Source organism: Equus przewalskii, chromosome 26 (genome assembly GCF_037783145.1).
Source record: "Equus przewalskii isolate Varuska chromosome 26, EquPr2, whole genome shotgun sequence".
Taxonomy (NCBI): Eukaryota; Metazoa; Chordata; class Mammalia; order Perissodactyla; family Equidae; genus Equus; species Equus przewalskii.
In genome coordinates, this window is record NC_091856.1 from 38,552,729 (window position 1) to 38,579,388 (window position 26,660).

At 60.2% G+C, this 26,660-nt stretch overlaps 2 protein-coding genes and 1 long non-coding RNA gene across 14 annotated transcripts; 1 reads left to right on the forward strand and 2 right to left on the reverse strand.

The window, feature by feature from the left end:
• Window positions 1-32: 32 nt before the first annotated feature.
• Window positions 33-12,546, reverse strand: NPDC1 (neural proliferation, differentiation and control 1). Of its 4 annotated transcripts, XM_070596284.1 has the most exons (10): window positions 11,613-11,745; window positions 10,611-11,446; window positions 7,700-7,846; window positions 6,445-6,579; window positions 6,184-6,357; window positions 6,045-6,111; window positions 5,885-5,969; window positions 5,711-5,790; window positions 5,383-5,479; window positions 5,083-5,265 (listed from the first exon to the last, which is right to left on the reverse strand). In XM_070596284.1, the coding sequence occupies exons 2-10, from the start codon at window positions 10,720-10,722 to the stop codon at window positions 5,176-5,178; spliced, it is 987 nt and encodes a 328-aa protein (XP_070452385.1). In that variant the 5' UTR covers window positions 10,723-11,446; window positions 11,613-11,745; the 3' UTR covers window positions 5,083-5,175. The 4 variants fall into 4 exon arrangements, with proteins under 4 accessions (XP_070452387.1, XP_070452386.1, XP_070452385.1 ...); XM_070596286.1 differs by lacking the exon at window positions 5,083-5,265 and adding an exon at window positions 33-1,102 and having other exon boundaries at window positions 10,611-12,546; XM_070596285.1 differs by lacking the exon at window positions 5,083-5,265 and adding an exon at window positions 33-1,102 and having other exon boundaries at window positions 5,711-5,793; window positions 10,611-12,546.
• ENTPD2 (ectonucleoside triphosphate diphosphohydrolase 2) lies at window positions 12,543-18,513 on the reverse strand. 8 transcript variants are annotated; one of them, XM_070596276.1, is made up of 9 exons: window positions 17,763-18,513; window positions 16,605-16,722; window positions 15,886-16,036; window positions 15,533-15,692; window positions 15,225-15,452; window positions 14,514-14,768; window positions 14,315-14,434; window positions 13,240-13,617; window positions 12,543-13,164 (listed from the first exon to the last, which is right to left on the reverse strand). In XM_070596276.1, the coding sequence occupies exons 1-9, from the start codon at window positions 18,363-18,365 to the stop codon at window positions 12,961-12,963; spliced, it is 2,217 nt and encodes a 738-aa protein (XP_070452377.1). In that variant the 5' UTR covers window positions 18,366-18,513; the 3' UTR covers window positions 12,543-12,960. The 8 variants fall into 8 exon arrangements, with proteins under 8 accessions (XP_070452377.1, XP_070452381.1, XP_070452379.1 ...); XM_070596280.1 differs by having other exon boundaries at window positions 13,240-13,374; window positions 18,137-18,400; XM_070596278.1 differs by having other exon boundaries at window positions 18,137-18,386.
• LOC139079702 (uncharacterized) lies at window positions 12,974-26,172 on the forward strand. 2 transcript variants are annotated; one of them, XR_011533559.1, is made up of 4 exons: window positions 14,545-14,667; window positions 15,551-15,729; window positions 17,273-17,415; window positions 25,696-26,172. It is a non-coding gene; the product is annotated as an uncharacterized lncRNA (long non-coding RNA). The 2 variants fall into 2 exon arrangements; XR_011533558.1 differs by lacking the exons at window positions 17,273-17,415; window positions 25,696-26,172 and adding an exon at window positions 12,974-13,110 and having other exon boundaries at window positions 14,534-14,667; window positions 15,551-16,371.
• The last annotated feature ends 488 nt before the right edge of the window (window positions 26,173-26,660 follow it).

A 26,660-nucleotide genomic window follows, 5' to 3' on the forward strand; every position in this document is an offset into this window, starting at 1 on the left:
AGCCACAGACCTGCTGTGCTCAGCTCTTTGCCAGGTGGCTGAAGTTTCTCCCATTGCTTCTATTTTATTTTTTTCATTTTTATTTATTTTTTTAAAGATTGGCACCTGAGGTAGCAACTGTTGCCAATCTTCTTCTTCTCTTTTTTTTTTTTTGGCTTTTTCTCCCTGAATCCCCCCAGTACATAGTTGTATATTTTAGTTTTAGGTCCTTCCTCCCGTGGCATGTGGGACACCACCTCATCATGACCTGATGAGCGGTGTCATGTCCGCGCCCAGGATCGGAACAAGTAAAACCCCGGGCCGCAGAAGTGAACCCTGCAAACTTGCCCTTTTGGCCATGGGGCTGGCCCCTCTCCCATTGCTTCTAATTGGGCCATCCCACCCCACCCAACCCCACCCCTGCCTCGTCTAGGACACCTTATCCCAGAACCCAGATTCTCAGAAGAGGGGTCCGTCGGGGGTCCTAAGAGAGTCTGTCCACACGAGGCCCCAGCACATGCCCACAGTGGGCAGATGCCAGGCTGGGCTGGCCCCGGAGTGGACTATAGGCCACCACACCTTCTCTCCCCGCCCAAGGACGTGTGTCCATAGAAGCCCCTGGCTGTGGGTGGGCCCTGGCTCCTGGCCAAGCAGAAGGAACATGGGGTGGGAGGGCTGCCCTTGGGGGCTCCAGGTCTCTTCCTCCAGCCCCCACAGCCCAGGATGGGGGTGGGGAAGGGAGGGGGCTTTCCAGGCTGGAAGGAGAAGGCGTCGTTGTGTCTCTGACGGGGACGGGCAGGGGGCTGGCACCCGCTCCAGGAAAAGGAAGGCTGATGTCCAGAGTCCCTCTCCTCCCCGGCCTCCAGCCAGCCCGGGGGCCCTGACCTGGAGGTCCAGTTCCTTCCCCTTTTGCTCTGGTTCCTCTGAACTGGAGATGCAGCAAGCCAGCACGGCCAGACTTCCCCGAACTCCAGCCCTCACCCCACTCTTAGCTGAGGTGGTGCCTCTCAGCTTCCTTCACCCCAGCCGGATCCTTGCTTGGTCCTGGACGTGGTGCATGCGGCAAGGCTCCTCCCTCATGCTCAGCATCCTGGAGGCCTCAGGCTGCTCAGGTTCTTGGGGGCTGTGAACCGGGGGTTGTGTAAGGAAGAGCAATCAGGAACCGTTGCCCAGTCTGCCACCTCGTGCCATCCTGAGGGCCTCCCACTGCCCCACCATCCCTGTCCTGCTGCATGCTCGGGTCGCAGGGCTGCTGGCCTCCCCCAGCTCTTGTCCCCAGTGAGGACCAGACTGCCATCGGGGTGGAACCAGGGAGCTGGCAGCAGACCCACTGGGGGGGGCAGAGGCAAGTCCAGGAGAGGGGGCCAGTTTGGCCCCTCTGGGGCTCCCCACCCCCTGCATAACCACCAAGCTGTGGTGGGGCCTTGTGCAATATCGAGGGAGGGGAGGGAGGGCTGTGGGTGCTGTCAGAAACCATGAGGCATGTGTGTGCAAAAGCTGGGCCTCTACCAGCCTGCCAGCTCCCGTTGGCAGCCACCGGGTCGCAGTCGTGGGAACCTGCTGGTGAGAAACGGGGCTCCGAGGTTTGGTGCAGAAATGGGTCAGAATGAGAGCCGCTCAGAAGAAGAGCAGGTGAGAGAGCGTGACTCAAAGAGAAAGCAGGGCCTCATCCTGCCGACTCCCCCCAGGCCTCGGAACTCGCCAGGCCGCGGGGCAGGCATCTGACTCCAGCTCCACTGCTCTCGAGCACCTCGGAATCAGGTGCACACTGTCACCCTCCCAGCTGAGCCCCAAACCAGCTCCGGGGCCAGCCCCTTGGTGGGCACCTATTGAAGAAGCGGCCACCAGCGGGGCATGCCCCCAACAGAGGGCCGGCCAGTAGCCTGTGGATTGCCACCCCCTCACAGACAACAGCAGCCAGGGCAGTGGCAGAGCACCCAGCCCGAGGGGCACCCCAGGGAGAGAAGGGCAGAGTCTAACTGCCGGCCCACTTGTCCCAAGGAAGGGCTGGCCTGAGCAGGGCAGAGTCCAGACCTGGGCCCAGAAGGCCCCCTGGTGGCCGAGCTCCAAGCCACCTGACTCCAAGGGAGTGAAGGCAGCAGAGAAGAGCCAACACACACTTTATGCTCAACAAGGGGTGGAGCGGGGGGGTAGTCAGGGAACCCCCTGGGAAGGTGGGGACACACAGGCTGGCAGGTGGCTAAGGGGGTCCCCGGGGGGGGTGCAGCCAGGGCATCAGAAGTGGGTGCCAGTTGCCAGCCGCAGCAGGCAGCAAGAGGGGCCGTCCCTCTGTCCTGAGTTGCAGACGCTGCCCTGGACCATCTAGAGGTGCGGCTGCGGTCCAGGGCTGGGCAGACCCCTCCCTCTACGCCTTCCCTGCCCACCCAGGCTGGGGAGCCGCCCCGTCCTCGTCCAGGAGCAGCTCCAGGATATCCCGGGGGCTCCTCCAGGAACCTGTGCTCCGCACTGGAGTTTGGTTCATCCCTTTCTGTTCTGCTCGGAGAACCGAGACCCACTCCTCTGAGCCGTGCACCTGGGGGAGGGGGTGCAGCTGGGGCACTTGGAATCTGGACCAGTCCAGCCAGCTAACCGGGCTGGCGGGAGAGTGGGTCTCAACTGAGTGGAAGGATGTCACCTCCTGGGGTCTGCTGCTGGGGACGTTCCCACTTCCTAAGGTCTTGTCGAGGGGACCACACCACCTTTCTGTGCCAAGCGTGGTCCCACGCCATGATCTTGCGGGGTGGGGGCATCTCCAGATGGATAGGTGTCACCTCACGGTCTATGCTGGGGTTTGGGGGTGTACCCATCTGTCACCTATACTTTGGGAGGACACTAGGCTGGGGAAGCTTGCTAAGGAGCTGACGCACAGGCGGGCTCAGCGGTCTGGCGGGGTCTGGCCAGAGGGCAGAGGCAAGATCAGCCTTTTGCCCCAGGAAAGGTCCTCATGGGCAGGGTCCCTGGGGCAGGGACAGGACCAGCAGCCTGGGGCTCTGAGGCTGCAGGGGCAGCAGAGGAGAGTAATGGGCCCACGGTCGGCGTCTCCAGAGTCCCTGTGGAGCCAGGGCCTCCATGGCCCTAAGCCCTGGACCCAGGGCAGCCCACTGCACCCCGGGGCCTGTGGGAGGAAGGGTGGTTGTAGGAGATTGGATGAAAGCGGGGGCTGGCTCTGTGTGAGCTAGCCTGGGGCCAACGGAAGAGAACAAGCCAGGTGAGGCGTGGAGTGCTGACTGCTCAGGGCCCTGTGCCAAGTAAGTGGGCCGAGGGAGGCCCCACCGCCTGGAGGACCCCTGCCACCTACCCCTCCTTCCTTGGCCCGGCCTTGCCGGCTCCTATCTCGTTGCAGTTTCCCTGGAAGGGGGACCCTCCTCACTGGGGCCCTGGGGAATGGGCAGCGAGGACTCTGGGGACCGGTTGGGGACCCACAAGAACGTAGAGAGGATGCGGTGCATGGGGAACATGTGTGTGGCTGCTCTCTGCCCAGGTCAGGCCAGCAGGAGGGGGGACAGGCAAGAGTGGTGGCCCCAGGAATGGACCCCAGAGCTCCACGGGAACCTCCCGGTGCTTTGTCTACAGGGTCCAGCCAGCGAGACAGATTGCCCTGGGCCAGACCCAGCTTGGTGCCAGGCTGCCTCTGCTCTGGAGTGAGGAGTTAACCTCTCTGCCCCCCACTTCTCTCTGTGGATCTCTCCCCTAATGCAGATTAAACGACAGCGGACAGGCAACCCTAATCACCCTGCCCTCATCCCACACTGGCGCCCAGCTCCCTGTACTCGCCTCTCCCATCTCCCATACCAGTGCACAGAAGGGAAACTGAGGCCCCCAGCTGAGGGCCAGCCCAAGGCCACAGCCTGGGAGTCAGGGTGGGGGACTTCCCAGCCTGGGTGGGCTCTAGCCCCAGGATCATACTGCTTTAGGACAAGCCATTAGCTCCAAGTGGGGCGACCCCATCTCCCCCAGCCCAGCCCACTGGCCTCTCTTCAGGAACCCACCTGTCCTAAACAGGCCCTGTCTTCCCCTTTGAGGGCTGTCTCCATCCATCCAGGAGGCAGAAGTCCAGTATTCTCCGGACCCCCGGGCCCAGGAACCACTGAGGGGCTTCTGAACCCAACCCTTCCGCCGTCTCCAGCCTTGGTGGGGCAGACAGGGCCGATCCCTCCACCCCATCTGCACCAACCCCACTGCTGCCTGGGCCCCAGAAACCCCTCTCCCCGGCCCAGACTCAGCACCTTTGACGACACAGTGTGGTCGCTCTGGGCCTTCAGCTGACGTTCCCCCCCCCCCCACCCTTCTTCCTGACATCCAGCGTTCCCCCTGGGCTGAGCCTGGTCTACCTGTGTGTGTGTGTGCACCCTTTGTCCCTCAGGTTCCTCTGTCTGGCATGCCCTCCCCCCCAAATATGTGCTGCTGGGGCTCACGGCAGGCACTGTGTGATCTCTAACAAACCCACACTCAGGGCCTCCGTCCTGTTCCTTCCTGCTCTCCAGCCCAGGTGGACAACAGGCAGGAATGGAGGTGTTGGCTGCCCACTGCCAGGTGTCGGCAGTTGCCCGCTCACCAGCCCTTTTTCTCAGATTTGGGATGGGGTCTTTCAGGGAGCAGCACCAACTCCAGAGGGGCCTGGTCCAGCACTCCACCCCTCCCCTCCGAAACATCGGGCAGAAATGTGGTGGGATGAGGTCTGGAGGAGGGAAGAGGTTGGTCCTCTGTGTCTATGGAAAACTCAAGCCTCTCTTCCCCAGTGGGGGTGGGGGCTCACCAAGCAGGGGACAGAGATGCTCCCTGTCTATGGAGTGTGGGAAGCCCCAGGCCCCCATTAGGGGGTCCGTATCATGGCCCCAAATGGCAGGGGTGGGGGTGGGGGGTGGAGGCTGGGGGGTTGGCAGGAGCAGCCTACAGCACTAGGGCCAGGTTTGAAATGCACCTGAATTGGCTGTCTCCAGGCTTCCCCATCCATGCCTGGACTCTTGGGGTCCCCTCATGCCCTGGCTTGGGAACTTGGACTCAGAGAACAGGACTCAGGACAGGCGCAAGGGAGACAGAGGTTCTGGCAGGGCGGGAGGTCTCCCCAACAAGGGCTGGGGCTCAGCCACAAGCACGCGAGTGTCAGAACGCGCTCTCTTTAATGGGAAACGCCGGGCCCTGCCCCTCCCCACCGGTGAGCCCAACGGTCGGAGAGGGTGGGTGTGGGCCTTCGGGTCACTGCTGCGGGGGCTCGGACAGCGAGGGCGGGGGCGCCGACAGCGAGGAGTGGTCGAACAGCGGGTTCCGCACCTCCATCTCTCCGGTCTGCGAAGGTGGGCGTTAGGCGAGCCTGGGGGAGGGGCGGGCGGCGCGGCGGGGGTGGGGCGCCCGCCGGAGGAAGGACCCTGAGGAGCTTGTAAGCTCCCAACCCGGGGCACTCACCGGGGCCAGGCCCGGGCACTCGTACACCGTGAAGTCGCCGTCTTCGTCCTCCTCGTCCGAGGAAGCCGAGTCCAGCTCCTTGGGCGGCTCTTTATGCCTGGGTGTGGGCGGGATCGCTGGGTCCTCCCGCACCCCCCAGGTGCCAGGGGCCCAGACTAGAAATGGGCGCTCAGCGCACCTGGGCCCGAGCCTGGGGCGGTGGGGCGGTGAGCTCTGGGGTGGCCGGGCCCAGGGTGGGGGTGGCGGGGGCCCGGGGTGGGCCAACGCGGGGGTGGTGCGGGGACTCTAGGGCAGGTGGGCCGGCCCGGGGCGGGGCGGGGCCTCTCACCGCTCCAGGCACCGCATCTGCTGCCTCTGGTGCTGGTAGTGGTACATCTCGGCGCTGTGGGCCAGCCGCTGGTCCCCGGGCTGCTGGGGGAGTGTGGAGGGAGGGTCAAGCCGCGGTGGCCGGCCGAGGGGCGCGCGGCGGCGCGGCGCGACCGGGGCGGGGCGGGCGACGCACCGAGATCCCGGGCGCTGCCGGGGAGCCGGGCGCCGGCGGAGCCGCGTAGTCAGCCTTCTGAGTCAGGCGGGCGTCCCGCTGCAGCCTGCGGAGAGGGCAGCCTGAGATCCCCGCTCGCCCCTGCCCGCCCGCCCGCCTTCGCGCTCGGCCCCCTGCTCACCTGCACCAGCAAAGAGCGGCCACGGCGAAGGCGGCGGCGCCGGCCACGGAGCACACCACAACCAGCACTGCGAGGAGGGGCGCGGTGAGGACGGCCTTCCCGCGGGACCCTGCCTCCCCGCCCGCCCGCCGAGACCTACCGAGGGCGAGGCCGTCACCGCGCTCGCCCCGGGGCTCCAGGGGGGCCATGTGCACCGGCCCAGATGACACGGGGGTGCCCAAGGAGGTGTGGGGCGTGGGAGCGGGGGCTCCCCGAGTGGACGGGAGGCCCAGGTCGGGGCCCTGGCCGCGCTCTGAGAGCCCCAGGGTGGCTGCTGCAGAGAGAAGGCAAGTTAGAAAAGCAGGACCAGGCTGGGTCCAGGGCGGTGGGGAGGGGCAGGGAAGCGGGGCAGGGTCCTCACCAGGCTCCAGGAGCCGCTGTCGCGCCCCAAGCTGGGGCGGGGCCGTGAGCCTCGAGGGCCCCGCCTCCTGCCGGGCTAGCTCCCGGGCCAGGAAGTCGATCTCATCTTCCAGTCTGGGCTGGGGTGGGCCCTCGGCTGAGAAGGGTGAGGAGCCATTAGGTGGAGAGGCCACCAGCCCCTCCCTGGCAACACCAGCTGCAGGTGGTCTCCCTAGAGGGAGGGCCCCTCCTGGAGCCAGTCCCCAGGCGTCCTCCTCTCTCTAGGCTCCTCCCAGGCACGGGTCGCCTGAGGACCAGGTACCAGCCTGCAGCCCCTGGCCATCCCAGGTTGTCATGGTGACAACTGCAGGAGCTCAGTGTGCACCAAGCCTTCCTAGGGAGAGTGGGGGTGGGGGCAAGGGGGCAGAGGTGCTGCAGGCATGTGCGACGGCCAGGCAGGAGGAAGGCAGGGGTGCCCCTTACCCACCATTACCCACAAAGGGGTGGGCAGAGCATCACCCTGTTCAGCCCCTTCTCTGCCATCCCCCCACATCTCCCAGGCCATCAGGAGGAAGGGAGGGCAGCTGTTGGGGGGTGGCTAGGGGCGGGGCCCCCTTTGTCCTTGTCATGGGCTCCATGGTCCAGACGGAGGCTGCAAGTAGACACTTCTGCACAGTACCGAAAGAGCAGAGCCCACTGCCTTCTACAGCAGGACCACTCCTCAGTCCCCCACCCCACTCATGGCCAGGAACATGCTCCTCCAGGAAGCCCCTGCCACCCACCAGACTCTTCAGCACTCCCAGCAGCCCTCTGTAATGCCCCATCACACCTGAAATCACTCAGCATCTAGCTGGCTGTCCCCACAGACTCTGGGCTGGGGTCAGCGGGTGGGGCACCCCCAGCACACATCAAGTGGACAAAACGAGTGAGCAGTGGAGAGAGAGAGTGTGCTGAGTAAAGAGCAAGGGTGGCTCAAGGGGTGGGGAAGTGGGTGCCCAAAGGGTTTAAGGCAGACCTGCAGGGACCCAGGCCTGGGGCACTATGACCCGCCTCTCCCAGGATCACCCCAGCATTCTACATGGGACACTCCTTGCCCTGGGAGGAGCTAAGCGCCCCAGGCCTCAGCCCACTGCCAGGCTCTGGGCTGGTGCCATCTGGAAAGGAGAGTGACATGAGAGTCCCTGGCATCCCACAAAACTCAGGGGACCCGGGAGCTGAGGCCATGAGGAAAACATATCCAGCAGGGGACAGAGGAAGGACATCCTGCTCTTCCGTACCCGGAGGCCGGCGCATCCTGGGCACGCAGAGCCCTTGATGGTCCTCCTGGAAGGGCTGAAGGCAGGGCCCACAGATGTGTGCACCCGGGGGGCACCGTGCCCGCCTCTTCAGGGCACAATCCAGACTCCCAGGACAGGCGGCCACATCTGGGAAGGAAGCAGAGGCAGAGCAGGGTCACAGCCCTGCCCGACTCGGCCCCTGCCCAGTGGCAGTACTGCCCCGGCCACCCCTCCCCCTTCTCCACAGAGCTGGCCAGGCCTGGCTCAGGCCATTGTTCTGGGCAGGCCCTTCCTCCCAACCACCAGGGGTCAGAACCAGGAAGACAAACAGTCCCAAGACTTATCGGAACTCATCTGCCCCACCCACTCCCCAGAGTCCACTTTCCAGGCCTGAGCCAGCCCTCTGCACGGAAATTGTCCCTCACTGTCCAGACAACACAAAGCTCTCCCCGGCAGGGCCTACAGCCCTCCAAGTCCCGCCTCTGGTCTCTACGTGCCCCAGAGCAAGCCTCAGTCCAGACTGGGAGCCCCAGAGGGTGGGGCCCAGGTCTCCCTCTCTGGCTCAGGAGGAACAAAGGATGCTGGCCATCCACCCCTCCTACCACATCAGGGCTGCGCCCCCAACCCCCTTATGTCATCCTATAGCCCTAGAGAGCTGAGCTGGAAATGACAGAATCCCTGCTGGCCAGGAAGATAGCAACCCTCCATGTCTAACGTCTGCTGGTCCCCAGGGCACGGAAGCACTGCTGGGCACTGCCCTGCTGGGACAGGGTCTGCCAGTCTCACTCACTTCAGATACAGAACCTAGACTGGGGTCACTCCCGCAGCCACACTGCCAGGGACCAGGGAGTGCCAGGGAGGCCCAGTTCCTGATTTGGGGTCCAGACTTCGGTGTCCTGTACACTCAGCCAATGGGTTCCATCCTGATGCTGGGGGATGGAGGACAGTGGCCTTCTCTGCCTCAGTTTCCCCTCTGGGATGCAGAAGGTGAGTTGCCTCAAAGCTAAGGAATGTCCTGAAGCCTGGGACACTGGCCCCAGTTATCAGGCAGCAGAGCCAGTAGAGCCAGTGAGATACCCAGCAGGACCGTCAATTATGCTTGGGGAGGCTGGGATGAGGGTGTCTCTGGAGGACCAGGACGCTTGCTCTCAGTCCAGCCCCCACCCCACACTGCACGAAGACCACTGTGGCCTACGGTGACATGGGGGATCAGGGAATGCCCACCTCTGTCCTCTAGACCTTGGCTAGCCTGGCTTGGTTTCCTTGGTAACCTGACACTCAGAGTCTCCTGGCCGTAGGCATCCCTGCAAGCAACTTCCAGCATCGCCATCCCAGGGATCCCCCATCCTGCACAATCAGGATCTGCAGATGCCAGTATCAGTGAGCTGGGCCCGGGGCTGGAGCTAGTTAAATATTAAGCCTGTGCCAGCAGGTCAGTCTGGACCCCACCCATCGGCTGAGTGCCTGGGAGCCAGGTAGTCCCCTCTCCTGGTGCTAACAACCCAGAGTGTGCCAGGCCAAGGGTAGGGGCCCGAGGTACAAAGCTGGCTCTGGGGTCTGGGTTCCAGGAGTCTCCCTGCACTCCCAGCGCCCCTGCCCCTTGCTCAGAAGGACGTAGCTGCTGCCTGTTTAGTCCTGGGAAAGTCCCCACTCCAGCCTCAGGGTGCAGGAGGAGGGCCCTGGAACAATGGCAGCTGGAGAGTGGCTGGCACCCCACCCTGCAACTGGGTGAGCATAAAGCACCTGAGATGGCACCTGCCCACGCCAGGGGCTCAGCACAGCCCTACAGTCCATTTCATCAAGAGGCCCCGCCCTGCATGCCCTGGAGCCAGGCTCTCAGCAGGTGGCCTCCACCGTCCCTGGCCAGCCCTGCTCCAGCCTTCAGGCCTCCTGGGGAGCCTCCCTTGGCCCTGCCAGCCTCCTGTGCAGGGGGGCTTGCCCAGGAAGAAGCCTGCTCTGCTCTGGCCTCTTGAGGCCACACACATGGAAGCACAGTGCCCAGGTTGACATCCCAGCTGCACCACGTACCAGTCACTTATCTTCTCTGTGCCTCAGTTTCCTTGTCTGTAAAATAGGCTAAAAATAGCATCTCTCCTATGGGGCTGCCAGGAGAATTGAGTGAAGTATGGGCACACCCTGGGGAGTGTATTTCCGATAGTGGGTTCTTGTAGCCCTTGGCCACTTGGAGCCTCAGTGCCCATGTGGGAAGGAGACGGGGTCTCCCAGGACCCTGGGCTCATCGCTGTCTGCCTGAGTCTCCCCTTGGGGTGTCCCTCATCCCCTAGCACAGAAGACAGAATGGCTGGGTCCTCCACGGCTTGGTGTGAGGGAGGAAGCTCTGAGACTGGAAGTGCCTCCTGCCCCCACTGAAGCCAGAACAAGACCTTATGCCTGGGACAAGCTGACAAATGCCTCAGACCCCGCCATGACAGCAAAGCAAGGTGCGTGCCCAACACTATCCGAGGCATGGGGACAGGCAGACCAGCACTGCGACCCCCAACTCGGGAGAGAAGGGACAGACACGGGCAGCAAGACCGGCAGGCACACAGGGCCAGGCCCGCACCGGCGGGGCCGAGACGCGCGCACACAGACGCGCGCACAGGACAGACTTCCGGCGGCGGGCCACGCAGAGCACTCCGGAGACACAGACACAGACAGGTTCACGGACCCAGAGACAAAGACAAGAAGCGCATGAACTTCAGGTTCGCCCCCAGCAACCTGGGAGAAGGCCCTTCCAGGGGAGCCCTTCGACGGCCCGGGCGCCGCGCCCTCCGGGCCAGGCCTGTTTACCCCATCCCTGGCGAGGCGGGGCTGGCAGGGAGGGTGACAGCGGCGCCGCCCATCCAGACCCCCGCAAGGCGATCTCCGGCCCCGGGGCGCCCCGCGGCCTGCGCCGAGCGCGCTCGCTCACCCGGGCGGCCGGCGGCGGCACCGCGCAGGGCCGCGCCGAGGACGAGGCCGGAGAGCAGCAGTCGCAGCAGCCGCAGGTGCCGCGGGGAGGGCGGAGGGACGGGCGTCGCCATCCTTCAGCGCCGCCGCCGGGGCAGCATGGCACCGCACGGCCCGGGACTCGGCGCAGGCTCCGGGCGTCGTGTCGGAGGAGGAGGAGGAGGAAGAGCGGGAGGAGAAGGCAGAGGAAGAAGAGGAGGCGTAGGCCGAGGAGGAGGAGGAGAGAAAGCGGCGGCGGTGCTGACGCTGCGGCAAAGGATCCGGAATGGAGGCGCGGCGGCGACAGGCGCGCACACGGGGAGTGCGCCTGCGCGCTCCTCCTGCGGGGGCGGGCCGGCATCTCCAGGCTTCGCCCCCTCCCCCTCCCTCCAGTTCTGGACCCCCACCTCTCCAGGCTTCAGGGTACCTCAATTTCTGCGATCTCTGCAGCTGGGGATCTTCTCAGTTCTCCATAAATCTGGCTAGGGACTGGCTGCGGCTCAGCTTCCCCGAGATGCGCTTCCCCACGGCCCCTTCCCCGTCGGGCTGCCAACACCACCCCCCGTCCCCCCAGTCCTCCCCAGCCTTCCCCCCGATCCCGTTCTGGAGCAGGGGACCTGCCTGGGCCAGGAGGCTCGAACACCCAGCAACACAGGGACACCAGGCGCATACAGACGGGCAGGTGAGCAGGGAGGCACAGGTGTGCCCAAAGACCCACCTGGCATTCCGAGACACAAGGGTGAAAACACACGCACAGAACTCGGCCAGTGCTGGTGGCCACTGTGGTTGTAATGGGGCACCCGCTCTCAGTGAGGCCACCTGGGGGCAAGAGGGACCTGGAGCTGCTGGGAAGAGCCAGCTGGGAGCTGTCCACGGTCCCCAGGTGTCAGCCTTTTAGCTCCCTGGGGCCCCACGACAAGCAGGTACGATTCACCCTCTTACACCCTACCTGTTGCCTCCTGAAAGCACACCCTTCCCATCCCACCTGGAAACGTCCCTCTGGCTCACGTCCTCGGGAGAAAACCATGAGCCCCCCAACCCGGTGCTTCGTCTCAGCTGTGTCTCAGAACTCGGAAGACAGGGCTGGCTGCCCTCAGGTGTGAAACAGCTCAGAAACTGGCAGAAGGGGGAGGGGGTGAGCAGAACAGGGACCGCCCTCTCCCCTACAGAGCACTGACTAGGCAGAAGTGGTGTCTGAGCTCACTTCCCAGAAAGGTGGGGGTCAGGGAGACGCAGCCAAGACAAGCCCTCAGCCGCTAGAGGAGACAGTGCTGAAGGGAGGGGCTGCAGGAGTGGCAGGTGTGGGGCGGGGGCTGTCTCTCTGGGATGCAGAAAACAGCATCGGAGCAGGAGGGAAGTGGCGTCCCTGTGTGATTGGGTGGCTTGGCTCTAGAGCCAGGCTCTGAGAGGTTCATCTCTCTGAGCCGTGGGGCCCTGCGTCCCTCCCGGCCCTGTTCTCGACACCCCCACAGCACCTCCTGTTGAGAAATTGCCCCCTCCCCCAGTCTCTTCCAGCACAGACCGCACCCTAGGCAGCCACCTTGCTCACTGCCTCCCCCTCTGCCACCTCTGTGTCCCCCACCCCCAGGCCAACTCTAGGCCAGGGCCCAGCCTCCGGTCTGGCCTGGAACACTGATGCAGATCTGAGGGTGCTGCTGGGGCTCTGCTGGCCAGAGATTCAAGGGACTCAAGGACTCTCTCTTAGGCCAGCCATCCTGCAGCTACTCCAGGCCACCACAGCAGAGGAGGGGAGCAGGGCAGGGCCGCCCAGGTCTGGGCCCAGAGAGGAAGAGAGCAGGAAGAGCTGGGGTCCTCCCTTGGGACCAGGAGTGGGTCTTCATGGCTAACACAGCTGTGGGGAGGGAGGGCAGGGAATGGCAAAGAGGCCCCATCCCATGAACATTCTCTCCACTGCTCTAGGAAAAACTCTTTAATTCAAAATTTTTACAAGTAGGCACTGGGCTGGCACCTAGCCTGTGGGCTCTGACCCCTTTCCCCCAGAGACCAGGACTCTGGAGGGTGGGGGTAGGAGGGACTCTGAGGGCCCTGATTATCAGAATAAAAGGTCCACTCCCTGGAGCCCCAGGCTGAGGGCTGTGGGGTGTCTGATCCCCTACCCCCAAAAAGAAGAGGGGGAGCACAAGGCCTTGAGGCAAAGTCAAGGCTGGAGGGGGCAGGAGGGGCAGGATTCAGTTCCCTTCACCCGCCTGGCCCTGCGTGGGCACCAGAGTCCCGGTCTCCGTCCGGGGCTGCATTAGGGGCAGAGGTGTTGGGAGGTGGCGTGAGGGGAAGGCTGGGGGAGATGGGGCTGGGCAGCTGTGCCCAGCCCGCCCCTAGATGGCGCCCGGCGACTTGGCGGAGCGCGCCTGGCGCAGCAGCAGGACGAGCGCGGCCAGGAGCACGGCGGCGAAGAGCAGGAGGAGGACGACCCAGGAGCTGAAGTCTGTGCCCTTGCGCAAGCCCGGCGGGTCGGCGGGGATCAGGTTGGTCAGGTTCAACATATAGCCGAGCGCCCAGCCGACCGCGGTGTCTCCGGCCTGCGGGCGAGGGGCGTGGCCTCAGCCTCAGCGCGGCCCGGGCGCCCCGCCCCTGCGCCCGCCGCCAGCTCCCACCTTCTTCTGGAAGGTCACCCCGCTGAAGGCGCGCTCGTCGAAGCCGTAGCCTCGGCTCAGCAGCTGCTGCATGAACGTGGCCCCAGCGCAGTAGTTGGGCAGGTGGGCCCGCTCGCCGGGCGCCCGAGCCTGCAGCTGGGACGCAGACGGGAGACTGTCCGGCTGGCTCACTGGGAGGTCTCGGCCCCCGGGCAGGGGTGGTTGGCACATGCTGCACCTCTCCACACGCGCGCGCGCGCGCACACACACACACACGCACCGGTAACGCTGGGCCAGAGACCACTCACAGGGCCCAGGAAGGCCGAGGCGGCCGCCCTCAGCTGGAGTGTTCCCTTGGGAGGAACAGCCTGAGTTCTGGATGGTGGCCAGCACCTGCACCTGGGAGGGTCCAGGGGTCGGCAGGGATGGCCACCCAGGAGCAGAGGCTGCAACAACCTTGGCGCTCGACCAGGGGAACAGGAGAAGCTCCAGGCTTGAGCCCTGGACCCTGGGCTTCCCTCCTGCCCCGGCCCCGCCCCCATCTGCCTGAGACTAGAAACAGGACAGGATGGGGCTGCTGCCACCCCCTGAGCCTGCAGACACTTGATGTTTCTCCTGGAGTCTCCGGTGGGCCCTCATGCTCTACATGCCCAGAACCCCCATCCTCCTTTACCTGGCACCAGCATCTGGCCTGTGGCAGAAGCCAGAAGCCTGGAAGCTGTCTTCACTCCTCGCTCCCTCACCCCCCAGCCCAGCTAAGTCTCTCCTGAGCCTTCCACTTCTCTGGTGGGGCATCCCCCCCAACTCCTCCCTGCACCTGTTCCACCCATGCTCCCCACTGCCTCAGAGCCTTTGCACTGGCTGTTCCCTCTGCCTTCCAGCTTTTGGTTCTAGGGTCAGGCCCCATCTCGTCTGGCTCCTGGTCTCCCTGCCGTAGTCTGGCCACTTTTTGAGTCTGAGTAGTGGTGTGTCCCCCATTGCAGTGGGTGCTCTGAAAGGCCTGGGTCCCCCTCTAGTTGTAGAGCTAATGAGTGACAGGAGGTATGATGTGGGCTGGCTGAGCCCTCTGTGTGGCCCGGGGGGGAGCCAGCCTCACCTCACTCCACGTCTGGCTGCAGAGAGTGGTGGCGGCCGCCTCCAGCTGCTGCAGGGTGGCCACAGGCAGCCCCATCACGGTCCTCAGGAAGTCCATAGTGTAGAAGAAAGCGGAGAAGGCCTGTGAGGGGCATAGCCACAGCTCGGCCAGAGCCCACAGCTTCAGGGTGCCGCTGCCCATGCCCACCGCCTGGACTCACGATGAAGCTCCCTGTCACAGGGGGCTGGAAGACGCCATTGAAGGAGCACTGAGAGAAGTGGCAGGAGGAGAAGTTGAAGAGCTGCGAGACAAGGCTGCGGCAGAGGGCCGGCTCGCTGCTGCCCGACAGGCTGATGCTGGCACTGCTGTTGAAGGTCAGGGGTCCCTGGGCTGCCGTGCACGGCGAATCATACACATCCTGGAGCTGCACTTGGGCAGAGTAGCCCCTCGGCCAGCAGGGGTGGGGGCCATGGGTCTGGGGGAATGACGAGGGTGCAGGTGACACCACCTCCACTCCAAGCACTGCCCACTACCCTCACCCCGGACCCTCACAGGGCATCCCCCAGGACCAGCCTGATGAGGCTCCCACAACTTCCACACTCTGGCCATATCACTTCTGTGTTCAGGAGCAATCCATGGCTGCCCACTGCCTGCTGGACAAAACCCAACACCTCTGGCCAGGCCCCCTGAGATCTGGCCCTGGCCTCCTTTCTCCCCAGCCAGGCACTCACCAGGCCTGCCTCAGCCACTGGCCTTTGCCCATGCTGGATCCCTCCCCACCTGTCCTTCCAGTAGTTTAAGCCCGGCTTCGGTGGCTGCTGCCTGGAGAAGCCCCTCAATGTGCCTGCTGTCCAGCTCTGCTCTGGGCCCTTGGCCCCATCCCTTCTCACCCCCTCCCTCCAGGGCAAGTGGGCTGGGGGTCATGGGGCACCTGGAGGGCTCCAGCCAGCAGCCTCTGGAGGACCTGGTCACGGCCATAGCAGAGGAAGCTGTGGGTGTAGACGCGGTAGTGCTGGCCGTAGAGCCGCAGCTGGACCTCATTGGCTGGGTCCTCAGCTGGGCTGGCTGTCTCAAAGGTGATCTGTGTGGACGCGCCCCCCAGGTCCATGGCCCCCAGCGTCCCCTTCCTTGGCTGGAACCACTGGCCCACCCAGCCATACTGTGGACAGGGGAGATTGGGGTGAGCCAGTGGGTGGGTGCCCGTGACCCCCAGTTCATCGGGCCAGCTGCCAGGCCCACCTTGATGAACTTCTCCAGCAGGTAGTTGGCAGTCACCCAGCCAAACACCCCCTCGTCCTGGCCCGAGAGGATGCGGGCCCCATGGAAGTGAAAAGGGTACTGCGTCAGTGTCCGGGTCACAGCTGCAAGCACGTTGGTCGCGGCCTCTGGACGGGTCAGGCTGTGACACAAGGAGGACTCTGAGGGGCAGCTCCCAGGTGGCTGTGATCCTGCTGCTGGGGAGCATGGCACCTGCCCAGCCAGCTGAGGGGGGCCCAGTCCAGGGCTGCTGTGGAGGGCATGTGGGGCCCACCCTATGCCCGGGCTGCTGTGTGGGCCTGGGGCCAGGAAGGTCGGGGGGTGGGCACACTCACTTGAGCAGGCGCATGCCTGCCGTGGCTCCCAGGTAGAGGGGCGTGCCCCTGTGTCTGTCCTTGGGCACGTCCCGAAGCGCCTGGTCCAGGCATTCGACAAGACTCTGCCCAGCCCCGGAAGGGTTGTCTGCATAGCTGGAGATGCCCCCACCTAAAGACTGCCAGGTGGTCAGACCTAGGCAGGCCAGAGGCCAGCAGGGCTGGGGGGCTTTGGCTCCCAAACCAGGTGGCAGCTTAGATACACCTTCCCAGCATAAGCCTCAGAGACGCCCAGTTCAGAGACACAAAGGGACCTGCAGGCCACCCAGAGTCTCTGAGGCTGCCACCTGCCCAGTGGGTGTGCACACAGGTGCCACAACAAAGCACTGTCAACCCAGCCTAGCCACCCAGGGGGCTGCCTGGGTGTGTCCACCAGCTCCTTGGAGCCCCTCCTGTTCCATCTGCGGTATAAAGGCCAATCTTGGGTCGGGAAAGGCCCAACCAGTATCTGGGGTTTTCTTTCTAGCATGGAACTGCCCCCAGCACCTTCCAGGCCCAGGGGCCCAGCCTCTCTTTCCGGGGGTCCTGTAGCATCTGCCTGGAGTGAGCCCCCCCACCCCTCAGTATCAACAAAGGGACCTGACTGCTGGGCCTACAGAGCTAAGGCTGGAGAGGGCCCCTGAGGCCTCCAGGGAGTGGGGATCCAGGCCAGAGAGCGCCCAGCACTCGGGGACTCTCACCGTGCACGTTACAGGAGCTGTGCTGGCTCACGATGCCTGTGTCATTCTTCTTGTCCGCCGGCCACTTGTAGATGAACATGGACGTGTGGGAAGAACCAGCGTCCAGAACAATCCCATACTAGGGGTGGGGTGGAGGGCAGTCTCGGGGTGTGGGCAGAGGCCTGATGGCCATGCCCTTTGCCTCCCCCAGCTCTCCACCCCACCCCACCCTGTGTCGAGGTTGGAAGCTTCAGAATGAAGTTCTGAGGCTCTGAGAAGGCCAGGGACAGCCAGTGACACAGCTTGGTTGGGGGGAGGATGGGGGCAGGGATAGGTGGCCAGGAGCCTCTTCCCCTCTGACTGCAGGAGCCTACCTGGTAAAGGCAAGCTGAGGGGCTGTGTCAGAGTCAGAGGGTCCCAGGACCACCCTTAGAACCTTGTCCTGGGGACATGAGGCCCCCAGGCTGGGAGAGAGAAGCCCAGCTGCAGGAGGGACCCCTGAGCCGCTCTTCCTTTCTCCTTTGTGCTCCCATCTCTCTGACTTCAGCCCAACCTGAGGATGCCAAAGCAAGGGTGGGGGAGGCGGGGCTGGGGCTGCCTAAGACACCCCCTTCCTGAGCCTCAAAGCCAGGGCCAGAAAGAGCTCTGTTCTGAAGAGCTGAGGGGCACTGGCCGGACCTTCCTTGCAGGTGAGGAGAGGTTGGCACCCAGCTTGCAAATGCCACCTTCCAGGAGCTGCCCCCAAGGGCCTGGATTCCGACAGGGGGAGCCCAGCTGGAGAACACACCCTCCTGAGGGGAGGAGGAACCCCTCCCCGCCTCCCCCGCACCAGGTATCTCCAGCATCAGCACCAGCAGGCCAAACCGTCCACCCCACCCCACCCCCACCCAGTGGTCACCCTTGGTTACAGGGCGCCCACCCCTGGGACCTGCCATCCTGGGGTACTGGACTTTGGAGCCCCCCCACCCCCAGACAATAAAGGGTTAAGGGAGCCAGGCGGACTCCTGGAGGCTGGGTCAGCCGGAAATCTGGCCTAGCCCACCCCAACTGCTTTAGGACCAGCCCTGGCTGCCCCCGCCAGGCCCCCCTCAAAGGCAGCGCCCGCACTGTCTGGGCCACGGAGCTGGTGGGGAGGGTTCCCTGGGCCCCGGCGCCTGTCGAACCCCATCTGAGCCGAACCCTGAGTCGATGTGCCCCTGGCGGCCGCACTGGTTTGGAAGGCGCGTGTCCTGCCGCGGCGTAGGGAGCCCCGAGGCTGCGTCCGGGCAGGGAAGACACAGCCCCTAGGCCGCACCCGTGACAGGGTCCGTAAGCAGGGAGTTCCCGGGACTTTGGCCTCCAGCACCGTGTCGCCCACGAAGCGCCGCTGCCGCCGGGTGGACCCGGCGGGGAGCAGAGAGCGCGGGGCCGGGAGCGGTGCTCGCGGGGCCGGGGACTCCACCCCGCGGGGCCGGGGCCGGAGCGCGGGTAGGGGTCCAGGGCTGCCTCGCGGGCGCAGCCTGGGCCGGCTGCTCCGCGGACTGCGCCGGGCGCCGGGACGCCAGAGCGTGCACCTTGAGGGAGGGCGGCTCCCAGACGTCGCGGGTGGGGACGCACAGCAGCAGGAGGCCGGCGAGGCCCACCGCGGCCAGCAACGACGGCAGCAGCAGCGACAGGACCTTCCTGGCCATGGATGGGTGCGCGGGCGGTCGAGGCGTTGACGGAGGGGCGGCGGGGAGCCGGGAGGCCGCGATCCGGGGGCAGCGGGGTAGGCTCCCGGGGTGGGGCGCTGGCCGGCACCATCCACGGCTGGCCCCGCCCCCAGGGCCGCCCCGCCCCGCCCCCGCCCTCCGGAGCCCGCTCCCGGAGCGCAGGTGAGAGCCGCGGCGGCTGAGTCACCGCGCCGCTCCTCCCAGTGCCCAGGTCGCAGCCCTGGCGCCCAGAAGCTATCGCCCACCCTTCTCATTCCTGTCTGCTGAGCTCCAAAGACTCATCCCCTCTCACCTGTCCCCTTGACCCCTAGTGCTTGCCGCCTAGGGTCTTCCAGTGCGCTCTCAGGGGTTCCACTCCCGCAGGACCCAGAGAACCCCCACCCTTCTCCAGGGGGGTCGTGGTGTGTGGTGTGCATTGGGCATGGAGGCAGGAGGCCAGGCCTGGGTGGGGCTGGCTCTGAGGTAGGCTTGTTTGGAGGGTCTCACGGCTGGGAGAGCCCAGCTTTTCCCTGGCCTGGTCCTGAGGGAAGGTCCCTGCCATGCCCTTCCTGCACAAAAGGGCCAGCCAGCCTGCGGTGCTGACCCAGCCCTGAGCTGCGTGGCAGGGCACCACAGTGGTCAGGCCCAGGGATGCCCAGCTGACCCAGGTGGGGTCTGCCCTTAAGGTGCTGGGAGCTCCAAGCTGAGCAGCCAAGCGGCGTGAATCCAGACCTACAGCACCCAGCGCCCAGGTGACAGGTGAGGGTGCAGGCAGAGAGGGGCAGGGTGCCATGGTCACACAAGCCCAGAAACAAGAGGACTCACGCTCAAATGGGCCCAGCCCCTGTCTCCTGCCTGAAGGAGGGAGCAGGAAGGGTCTTCTGCACACAGTCTCCTCCTGCAGATAAAGGAGAGACCCAGGAAACTTGTCAGCACCAAGGTGCCTGGATGCTGGCTGAGATAGGCCAGTGCTCAGTCAGCCCCAGAGCCCAGCACTGCCCCTCTAGCCCACGAAATGTCTGGCCTCTGCTTTCATCCCCATGCGCCCTCTCTGCCAGCCTGGCCAAGCATCACTCCTTTTCCTGGCCAGTGGCCACCCCCACTTCATCCCCTCGGCAAAATGGGAATCCCAGCCGTACAGCAGAAGGGAGCCAGTGGCAAGACCACCCGGGAGCACCAGTGACTGGGGGTGAGGAGGTGGGGGTCCAAAAGGCAGCATTTGATGGGGGCAGAATCTGGGCAACACCCTGGCTGGCTGGAACCAGCTGGGACGACTGCCCGGGCTGAGGGTCTGGTGCCACAGGCCCAGCAAAAGAGCCTTTCTTCCAGCTCAGGACCCTGACGGGAAGGGTGGGAGCCCCGGGAGGTCACTCAGCTGCCTCAAAGCTCCGGCTGGCTGGGCGCCAGCAGAGAGGCCCTGGGTGCGGCCAGCACAGGGCCCCAGGCCACGGTTTCCCGCCAGCACTCCTCCTCCCTTCCCCCAGGCCCTTTCTTCCACCCCGGAAAGCCCAGAGGAGGGAGAGGCGTGCACAGCAGGCTGAAAAGGAAAGGACAAAGGCGGCTGAGAGAGCCCGGCATGAAAGGGCCCAGACGCAGTGCTGCAGGCCTGCTCCCCCTGCGCTGCCAGCCCCACCTCACCCACCTGGCTCGTCCTTGGACGAAGACCTCCCAGGCCTGGGAGGATGGGGCAGGGAGTGGAAGCCTGGATGCTGTCCTTGGGAGATGGGCTCATGGCTGAGGGCCCAGATTAGCCTGCGAGGAGAGACAGGGAGGTGGACAGGGAGCAGGGAGCAGCCAGGACAGAGTCTGGGAGTGAGTTATCTCCAAGACAGAACCAGAGCGGAAAGGCTCCTTCTTTCAAGGGCCGTGGCAGGCAGGCTGGGGGTGTGAGGGGAGGCCAGCCCTGGCAAGAGCCCACCAGGCGGGCGGGAGGGGGCTCTGGGTGGGGTGCCTGGGCCTCTGGAAACGGGTGGGGCGCGGCTCCAGATGTGCTGCGCAAGGCCTGGCCCGCCTAGCAGCAGAGGAGTGCCTCTGCCTGGGAAAGAGGTGGTGCGAGGAGAGGCCCTCGGGAGAGGGGTCCTTAGAGCCCACCTCTGCCCACAGGGTCCAGCCTCCTCAGGGAGGGGCATTCGCTGAGGCCTGCTGAGATCTTGGCCACCCTTGCCTCAGTCGCCTCGTCGGAAGCCAGTGTCTTGTGTGCGAAACACCTTGATGGGAGAAGGCCCTTCACTTGCCTTTCTTCATGTGCTCACTCAGTCAATCAACCAATGCTTGCTGAGTGCCTCCTATGGGCCAGAGGCATGCCAGGCTCAGTGCATGCACAGTGAGCAAGGGGTGAACTCGGTGGGGAGGTCCACCCACCACCTGTCGGGGGAAAGCAGACTCATCAAATCCTTCCCCAGTGGGGGAAGCCTGTGCTGCCTGGCGAGATGCAGCAGACACAGAAGAGCGGGTGCAGGGGGAGCACCCACACACAGGCCTGCCTGGAGGGCAGACAGCCTGTGGTAGTCCTGACGGAGGGCCCACTCTCTTGGGTTTTGTGTTTGTTCTTCTCTTGATTCTCTTTATAGTTTTCTCCCGTCACTGCGTCTCTACAGTCATGTGTTATGTTGTTTTTCCTGGTTCCAAACCATATTTTATTTACTGGACATACTGTTCTGTAACCTGCTTCTTTCACTCGCATTATATTTTTGAGAGTCATCCGTGTTGACATCGTAAGTTGTGGTCCCTTCATTCTGGTCGCTGTATTGCTTTCTGCTGTGAGTGTGCAAACTTACCTACCATCTGTGAGCGTGAGAGGCTCCCGACTCCAGGCTGTCTGGAGTAAGGTTGCTGCTGTGCATGTTTGCACACTCCTGAGTGTTTCTCTGGGGACCATCCTAGGAGTGAATTGTGGTTGCAGCATGTGTTCAGCTTCACTAGCAAATGCTGAGTGATTTTCAAAATGATGTGCTGTCTGGCACTCTCCATGACAGTTCTGGTTGTTCCACATCCTTGCCAACATTTGGTATTGTGCAACTTTTAGTTTAGTTTTTTTTTTTTTTTTTTTTTGCTTGAGGAAGATTAGCTCTGAGCTAACATCTGTGCCTGTCCTCCACTTTATATGTGGGTCACTGCCACAGCAGGGCTGATGAATGGCGTAGGTCCACGCCAGAGATTGGAACCGCGAACCTGGGTGGCTGAAGCCAAGTGCCCTGCACTCAACCACTATGCCACTGGGCGGCCCACAATTTTTAGATTTCTGAGAAGCTGGCACGGGTGAAATCTTGGGATGCTTGTGGCAGTTCCTCGGCACTGACAGGGTGGAGCCTCTCTCCTGTCTTCTGAGAAGCATCTGCTCAAGCCTTCGATCCGTTTTCTGGGGGTTGTTCCTCTCTTCCTTGCTGACGTGCCGGTTTGCTCTGGACGTCAACCTGGGTGCCCTGGAGGTCAGTCCTCTGCGGTGGGATCGCAGAAGCTCTCGGTGAGTCCCGGGGTGTCCGTTCGCAGCTCTACCATTGGCTCTTTGGGGTCTTGGGTGAGTAATCTACCTCGAGGTTCTCCTTGTCGCTCACTAAAGGTTGTCTTGATTTGCTGATTGCAAGCTTTTGCTCCCCCGGAGGTGGGTTTTGTGTAGGACGGAGAGAGGATTCCCGCCCCATTTTCCTGCATCTTGGGCCACGTGGCCGGGCCTCTGCCGCCTGCGCAGGGAGTGCCCGGCCTCTCTCTAGGGCCAGGGGCGCTCCCTTCGCCCCACGGCCTCCATCCCGGCAGACCTGGGTGAGTCCTCACCTCTGAAGAAGGTTTCCTCTCTCGACTTTTCTTCCTGGAGCCCTCGGCTCCTCCCCAGAACCAGCTTGCCAGTTCCTTGAAAAAGGCTGTCAGCATCACAGAGTGCACTTACACAACCTGGATAGTAGTGCCTACTGCACACCTAGGTCTATGCTGCTAATCTTATGGGACCACCACCGTATACGTGGCCCATCGTTGACCCAAACGTCGTTGTCTGGCCCATGACTGCATTTCCATTTCTTTGGTAGTCATGGGGTTAGTTAGGTTTTCTGTTTCTTCCTGAGTTAGTTTTGTATTTTTCTAGGAATTTATCCCCTTCAAACAGAATGAAGTGGAAGTATCCACTTCATTTCTGCAGCATACGTCCTTGTTTCCCTCTCTTGCGTTCCTGGCCTTGTTTATTTCTGCCTTATCTCTTTTGCTCTTTGTTAATCTAGGTGCTGCTTGTGCGCTTCATTAGTTTTCTCATCCAAGTTTTTGCTTTTGTTGATGGTTTCCGTAATGTATGTTTTTTATTTTTCTAATTTCTGCTCTAGTCCTTCTTATTCTCTCTTACGTGGGCAGGACATTTTGTGTCTGTTTTGTCTGCCTGTTTCTCAGCATCAAGAAAAGTGGCAGGTACATAGTATGCTCAATGAATATATTTTTAAATAACTTGTTATAATTCCTTCTGTATTCTTTGTATTCATTCCACTCTTTCTCCCACTTCTGGAGTTCGTGCTCAGTCGTTCCGTTCTTCTTTCCTGCCGTGAGTGGTGAATGTATGTATGAATTTCCCTCTGCTCCCGGCTTTCAATGTATGCTCTTCTTGTTATCTTTTAGGTAATTTTTTCCCTATCTTCATTGTGATTTCTCATTTGACACGTGAGTTGTTTAGGGGTGTGTGTGTGTGTGTGTGAGGAAGAAAGGCCCTGAGCTCACATCTCTGCCTGTCTTCCTCTATTTTGTATGTGGGATGCCGCCACTGCGGAACTTGGTGAGTGGCAGTAGGTCTGCGCCTGGGATTCAAACCTGCGAACCCTGGGCCACCAGAGCAGAGCGCACGAATTTAACCTCTGTGCCACTGGGCCAGCCCCCGGGTGTGTTGTTTCAATATCCAATGCCTGGGCTTTTTCTAGTTCTCGCTGGATTTTGTTTTTCTAGCTCACCTGCGTGTGGTCTGTGTGAGAGCAGTCTCTGCAATATTGTGACCTTTGTTGGGTTGGCTTTTTGGGCTAGCTTGTCATCATAAGCCATTATAAATGCTCCATGTGTGCTTGAGAAGAATGTGTGTCCTCCTGTCAGTGCGTGCATTGGTCTCTGTCTGTCCATTAGATCCACATTATTAGTAAGTTCAGATCTACTATGGCTTATCAATTATTGAGAGATATATGTTAACATTTACCACTGTGATGTGGGCTTGTCAATTTTTCTTTACAGTTCTGACCAGTCTTGAGATATATACATAATTCGTTTTTCTTAAATATTTGTTTTATCTCACCTTTTTACTTTGAAATAATTATAGATTCATAGGAGATTGCAAAGAAATGTACACAGACGTCCCATGTACCTTTTCCCCAGCGCCCCCCAGCATTAACATCTTGTGCAGCTGTATTACAACAGCAAAACCGAGAAATTGATGTTGGTACAATCTAAAGCTCTTATTCGTATTTCACCAGTTTTACCTGCACTCCTGTGTGTGTGTGCATACGTGTGTAGCTTCTGCAATTTTACCACACGTATAGCCTTGCGTAACCACCGCCACAACCAGGAAACTCAACTGAACCAACACCACAAGACCCCCTTGCACTGCCTCTTTGCAGCCACATCCACGTTGGCTCTGCATCTCTGGAGCTGTGTCATTTCACAACTGTTGCCTAAGTCGGTCACGCATAATGGATCCTTTTCGGACTGGCTTTCACCACTCAGCATAATTTCCTCGAGGCGCATCCATGTTGTTGCATGGGTCAGTAGTTCCCTCCTTATTGCTGAATTGCATCCCATGGTGGGAATGGGCCATAATTTGCTTGGCCAGTCACCCACGGGAAGATATTTGGGCAGTTTCTAGTTTGGGGCTATTGCCAGTTAGCTGCTATAAACATTCATGTACATGTTCCTGCATGAAAATGTCTACTTCTCTGGGATGAATGCCCAAGAATACAATTGCTGAGTTGTATGATGTGTTTAGTGACGGTGCTCCAGAGAAGGAGAACCAACAGAGATATATGTAAGAGAGAGAGAGAGAGAGAGAGGGAGACAGACTTATTTTAAGGAATTGGCTCATGCAACTGTGGGAGCTGGCAAGTCTGAAGTCTGCAGAGCAGGTCGGCAGGTTGGAGACGCAGGGAAGAGTTGATGTCACAGTCTTGCATCCCAGGGCAGTCTGGAAGCAGAACTCCTTCCTCTCTGGGGGACCTTAGTCTTTTCTCTTCAGGTCTTCCACTGATTGGGTGAGGCCCACCCACATTATGGAGGTTACTCTGCTTTACCCAAAGTCTACTGACGTAAAGCTTATCCACATCTACAAAATACCTTCACAGCAACATCTAGAACATTGTTTAACCAAACGACCGGGCACTATACCCTAGCCAAGGTGACGTATAAAACTAACCATCATATATTGTAAGTTGATTTTAGTTTTAACAGGAATTACCAAACTCTTTTCGAGAGTGGCTGTGTCATTTGACAGTCCCACCCATAATGAATGAGCAATCCAGTTCCTCCACATCCTCTCTGGCATATGGTGTTTTCACCATTTTTCATTTTAGTCATGCTGATTGGGGGGTACTGGTATCTCGTAGTTTTAATTTGCATTTTTCAAATGGCTAATGATATAGAATATCTTTCCATGTGCTTATGCCATCTCTATATCCTCTTCAGTGAACTGTCTGCACATCTTTTGTGATTTATATATTTTTATATATTTATTATTAAATTACATATTATTAATAAATATATTATTAATAAATATATTAAAATATATTTTATATATTTTGAGGCTATGTTATTGGGTGATTACAAGTTTAGGGTTGTTATATCTTCCTGGTAAATTCAGCCTTTTATTATTAGGCATGTACTCTCTTTATCACCAGTAGCGTCTCTTGCCTTAATATCTATTTTGCTTTATATTTACAAAACTACTCAAGCTTTTCTTTTTTGGCGTCATTATATTTTAGGTTTGTCTCTTAAAACAGCTTACATCTGAATTTCTAAAAGTCCAATCTGACAACTTCATCTTTAACTAGAGAGTTTAATCCATTCACATATATTGTGATTACTGATATATTTCTACCACCTTATGTGTTTTCTGAGTGTTTTCCTCTTTTCTTCTTAAGATTGAGCTTATTTTTCCTTTTCTTATCCCATCTCCCTGCCCGCCCCCTTCATTGGAAGGTACACACTGGATAACTCCTAGTTTACGTGGTTATCCCAGTTGTTTTAATATACATACTTACTAAAATTTAAAGTTAATATCTTTTCCCTCCTTATGAACAATTCAAGTACTTTAAAATGCCTTACCTCAATCACTCCTCCCTACTTATATGCCATAATTGGTGTTATTTCAGTTCTATCCTGTTCCCCGCCGCCCCACAAATAGTAATAATAATAATTATTATTATATACAGTTAATGTTTGCTTAGATTTCCCTATATATCTAATATATTTTGGTTGGTTTTAAAATGTGTCCACAGATTGCTTGATTTTCCTTCCTTGAAAAGGGGGAGCCTAATTGCCCTGCACGCCCCTTGAGAAAGGACTGGACTTAGTCTTGGCTTCTAATGAATAAACAAGACAGAAGGGATGCTGTGACTCTCAGCGACTCCTGAGACTAGGTCCTGAAAGGCACGTGGCCTTCTCGTGGCTTTCCTCTTCAATCATGTACCCTAGGGAAGCAGCCACATGCTTGAGGACACGCAAGCAGCCCTGTGGAGACCAGAAGCCAAGACACTCTGCCACAGCCAAAGAATGTGCCATCTTGCAAGTGGGTCCGCCAGCCCCAGTCAGCCTTTGGAGGACACCGTGACCCCAGCAGATGGGACTCCAAGCCAGAAGCACCTGCTGCAGCTGCTCCTGAATTCGTAACCCACAGAAACAGCAAGAAAAGAATTATTGCTTTAAGCCACTAAGTTTAATTTGTTCTGCAACAATAGATAACTAACTCATCCTCATTCAGGATTCCTTCTTGAATTTCACCTTCTTTCTGAAGTCTTTCCTCTGAAATTTTCTTCAGTGACATCCTGTTGGTGGTAAACTCTCAATTTTCTTTTGTTTGAAAATTTTATTTTGCCCCCATTCTTGAAAGATAGTTTCTCTGGGTGTGGACCTCTAGATTAATAATTGTATTGTCTTGGCTGTCAAAATCATCGCTCACCATCCCTGGCCTCTGATGTTGTGGCCCTTCCTTTGTACACAACTCATTTTCCATCTCTGGATTCCTCTACGGTCTTGTAAGAGAAAATGTGCGTTTCTTTTTAATTGTCCTGGCTGGAATTTGTTGGTTTCCTGGATCTGAGAATTGATGTGTTTAGACAAGTCTGGAAAAACTGAAGCCAGTTTATCTTCGTATATTGCTCCCTTCCTATCCTTTTTCAGGAAATCCAGCCAGATGCTAAACAGCCCTATCTATCTATCCTTCAAGACTCTTCACCTCTCGTGC

Excerpts from the sequence above, each read along its gene's own strand:
- NPDC1 (XM_070596283.1), bottom strand. The coding sequence starts at position 10,722 with ATGGCGACGCCCGTCCCTCCGCCCTCCCCGCGGCACCTGCGGCTGCTG. Across the intron at positions 7,847-10,610 it reads TGCCGCCGCCGGCCGCCCGG|ATGTGGCCGCCTGTCCTGGG; the intron begins GTGAGCGAGCGC and ends CTTCCTTCCCAG. Across the intron at positions 5,266-5,382 it reads AGTGCCCGGGCCTGGCCCCG|ACCGGAGAGATGGAGGTGCG; the intron begins GTGAGTGCCCCG and ends CCACCTTCGCAG.
- ENTPD2 (XM_070596276.1), bottom strand. The coding sequence starts at position 18,365 with ATGGTGCCGGCCAGCGCCCCACCCCGGGAGCCTACCCCGCTGCCCCCG. Across the intron at positions 16,723-17,762 it reads CAGGGGCACATCGACTCAGG|TATGGGATTGTTCTGGACGC; the intron begins GTTCGGCTCAGA and ends CCCCACCCCTAG. Across the intron at positions 15,453-15,532 it reads TGCTGGAGAAGTTCATCAAG|TATGGCTGGGTGGGCCAGTG; the intron begins GTGGGCCTGGCA and ends CCCTGTCCACAG.